Source organism: Ziziphus jujuba, chromosome 2 (genome assembly GCF_031755915.1).
Source record: "Ziziphus jujuba cultivar Dongzao chromosome 2, ASM3175591v1".
Classification (NCBI taxonomy): Eukaryota; Viridiplantae; Streptophyta; class Magnoliopsida; order Rosales; family Rhamnaceae; genus Ziziphus; species Ziziphus jujuba.
In genome coordinates this window covers 31,146,119-31,149,494 of record NC_083380.1, presented here as the reverse complement: position 1 = coordinate 31,149,494, position 3,376 = coordinate 31,146,119, and the positions used below count along the sequence as shown (strand labels likewise).

Here is a 3,376-nt window from a genome sequence, read left to right as displayed (position 1 = left end):
AATAATTTCTTATGCTCTTCAAAAATAATTACTTCAAATATTAAGTAACATAATATTTCCCAGTGTAAATATTTTAAATTTTGTTATTTATTACTATTGGTGATAATAAGTAAGATTCACTGTTAACATAATAATTAACTAATTGACTTTTAAAATTAAACATTTAACATGGAAAATTGAATAAATAAAAATTTCCAATTAAATTGTCATGTGCGTATATAACTCCTATTGTGATATCACAGAATTTTACAATCAATTGTAACAATTAATATGGAGTCTACATTTTAACACCACATGGGGCTTTTATATATAGCTTTTCTATTATAAAGAATTGTAAAACCAACCAAACCGAAAGAAAATAAACAAATGATGTGCAAAATAAAAACCATTCTCCTTCCAATAATGTACAACATAAACAAATCATTATCAAATATTGCAACAAATTGTACCTAATGAGTATGTCTTATATAATTAGGTAAACACTCACTACATCTGTTCATTCTTTTCCAAAAATCTAACACTCACTGAATCTGTTCATTCATTTCCAAAAATCTAACTTCTAAAACACGAAGGATTCCAAACCCAAAAACACCTAGCATATAGAGCAGTAACATAACTACGATAGAGATAATGAAAATTGGTTCACCTGTAGAGTAGGGCCATATGACTCCCAAAGAGAGTATATAGCAAAAAAGATAGAGAAATAGAATCCCTCTCAGCAGCTTAGTAATCTTCCCTTCAGGAAGTAGAAAAACCATAGTCATTGTTGTGATATAAACTATGATGCTGTTGTAAATATAAAAACAGAGGAAATTTGCAGTCCCCATAATCACTGTCCCCGCTCGATGTGGTACTTCAACATTGCTATTTATACCAGTAGTGGATCTGTTGTTGGCGTTATCCTGCCAAACTCCTCCAGGGGGACTTAATGCAGCCTGGAATGCCACTGTTGCTACCGTTGCAGCAACACCTAGTAACAGATTACGTAACCCATTGTTTATGTTGTTTTTCCAACGAATAAAATGTATGGCAATCTGTTCTGCAAATGGCACTATGGACCAAACTTGGGGAATGGAGATAGAAACTTGGGGAATGGATTCGCCACTTTTAGCCCCAGCAGCGAGTAGGCCATCCCTGACGTCTGTGTATCCATTTTCAATGCAGATGTCTAGAGCAGTCACACCCCTTGAATTCTTTGCATTTACTTCAATTTTGCTATTTTTTAGTAACAATGTCACCACCTGAAAGATACATTATTATACAAATAAAATGCCCCAAATTAGTCAATTTCAACCCAGAATGTCACGGGGAGTCTATTGATAGTCTAGATTTTCAAAACCAACTATAGATGGATGATCTCATATAACCAGAAAGATTACGTACCCATATGCTATGTTGTTAGGGTTTAGCTAGAAATTTGGAATTTTGTCCTTGATTAAACAAAATTAAGTAAGAGAGGATATTAACTGAAGCAAAAATTTTTAGAAGGCTTTAATTGATGTCGACAAGGAAAAAAAAAGAAAAAGAAAAAAGGTAAAATGTATTAAACCCTAAATTTTTTAAGGATAGATTGCATTTTAATACCTTTGACTTTGGTTTTGTAATCTAAATCTTCACTTTTTCAATTTGTTGCAAATTGATATAATCTTCAATATGAAAAATGGATGAGCAGCAATTATGTTCTCATTTATGTGGACTATTGCTTCATCACTTAACCCATTCATGAAGTTTAATGCATACTAAAATTTTATTTTTAAAAAATAAACTTTATCAGTAATTAATAATTAATAAATATAATTTTAAATTTCAATTTTTAAAACAATATAAAAGCTAAAAATAAAAAATAAAAATCTCATATTAAGATTTATTTGAGATAGACTATTTGGTGGATTATGGCTATGTAGATGAGAAAGGCAAAGTTTGACTTGGAAGGGAATGTTGGAGGGAAGTTTACATGTAACAAGGGAAAATATCCCTGTTTGGAGACACCTTCTTTCAAGCACCGACCATGTTTTAAAACGCGGTGGGACGGTCAACGAGTCCGGTGGCTTGGCGTAACATGGTGAACTCAGTTCTGGTAAGATCGGAGAGAGGAACATATTTGTTTTGGTTTTTACATAACATATGACTGAGATTTGGTTCTTACATGATAAGATTAATGGCTACGATTTTGGCAATGGAAACTCAGGTAGAGGCAACGATTTCTCCGTAAGAAGAAAAAAACACAAGTTGAGAGCTGGATATTTACTAAGTCCGGATTAAATTGCACCAAATCCGCTTTTAGTTCAGATACCCAGTGTAAAATGGCATCGACAGTCTTAGTTAGGTTTAGGTTTCGGAGTTGTAGCATATATACCTTCCTAATTCAGTCTGTCTAAATATTCTAAGATATAAATTCATAAACAAAAACAAAGTAAATAAGGAACTAAATATTAACGCCGTCCCAAAAAAAACAAAAAAAAAAAAAAAATGAATCAACAAAAAAATGTTAAAAAGATAAGTCTGACATAAGAAATCCTTACTTGGAGTTGATTCTTTTCGGTTGCAATGTGTAGAACATTGTCTCCTTTCCCATTCTTCAAGTTTATAATTTCTCTCTCATGGATTTCAGAGGTTCCGTGGAGGGCTCTTCGCAGTCGACCTAGTAAAAAATCAAAAGCATCAAAGTTTTCATGCTCCACAGCAATATGAAAAACGGTCTCCCTTTGATTAGTCATGTCTCGGATACTCAGTGGACAAGCGGATATGAATTTCCCCAAGAGAACAATCTTTTGCCGCTGATGTTCCATATCTTCTCCTTTCTTAGCCAAATAATGCAAAGGAGTTTCGCCTCCTCTTCCTCGAATGCGAACAAGACCAGGTTCAAGGTTCAGAAATTCAAGAACCATGTCGGTTTTTTTGCTGTACAAGGCGAGGTGCATGACGCTATGCCCTTTTCCATTTAGCTTCCAAGCAAATGATGGGTTCAACATCATTATCTCCCTTGCAAATGGGATCTGTCCATGCTGAGCTGCTATGTGCAAAGGAGTATCGACAAGCAGATCCTTACCAATTATATCCAGCAGATGACGATCCTTGTCAATTAAGTCGTATAGCATGTCGATATCGCCTTTTCGAGCAGCGGTTTCCAAGATTTCAGCCATTTCTGTGCTTTTCGAAACAGCTGAAAAAATAATAATAAAAAAAAACTAAATGAATATGAACGTACTAGAGATTGTTAATTACAAGGTAAAAATTCAGAAAGCAAATAATTAAGTACTAAGGAATAGACGACATGATCAAAAACCAAAGAGAAACATATATTTTTCATCAACCTGGTGGAACTATAGACCAAAAAAGTAGAATTATTTTTCTATGACAAGCAGATAACATTAAT

The 3,376-nt window shown here is 33.6% G+C and overlaps 1 protein-coding gene across 1 annotated transcript; it reads right to left on the bottom strand.

Annotated features, from left to right (window-relative positions):
* Positions 1-521: 521 nt before the first annotated feature.
* On the bottom strand, positions 522-3,143 carry LOC132800789 (ankyrin repeat-containing protein BDA1-like). The gene is made up of 2 exons (XM_060815076.1): positions 2,523-3,143; positions 522-1,241 (listed from the first exon to the last, which is right to left on the bottom strand). Exons 1-2 carry the CDS (start codon positions 3,141-3,143, stop codon positions 522-524), a joined length of 1,341 nt encoding a protein of 446 aa, XP_060671059.1.
* Positions 3,144-3,376: the final 233 nt, after the last annotated feature.

What these genes read in the sequence shown, in the direction of transcription:
- LOC132800789 (XM_060815076.1), bottom strand. Translation starts at nt 3,143, where the DNA reads ATGGCTGAAATCTTGGAAACCGCTGCTCGAAAAGGCGATATCGACATG. An exon ending in CCGAAAAGAATCAACTCCAA is followed by an intron (nt 1,242 to 2,522) that starts GTAAGGATTTCT and finishes TGTATCTTTCAG; the next exon opens with GTGGTGACATTGTTACTAAA.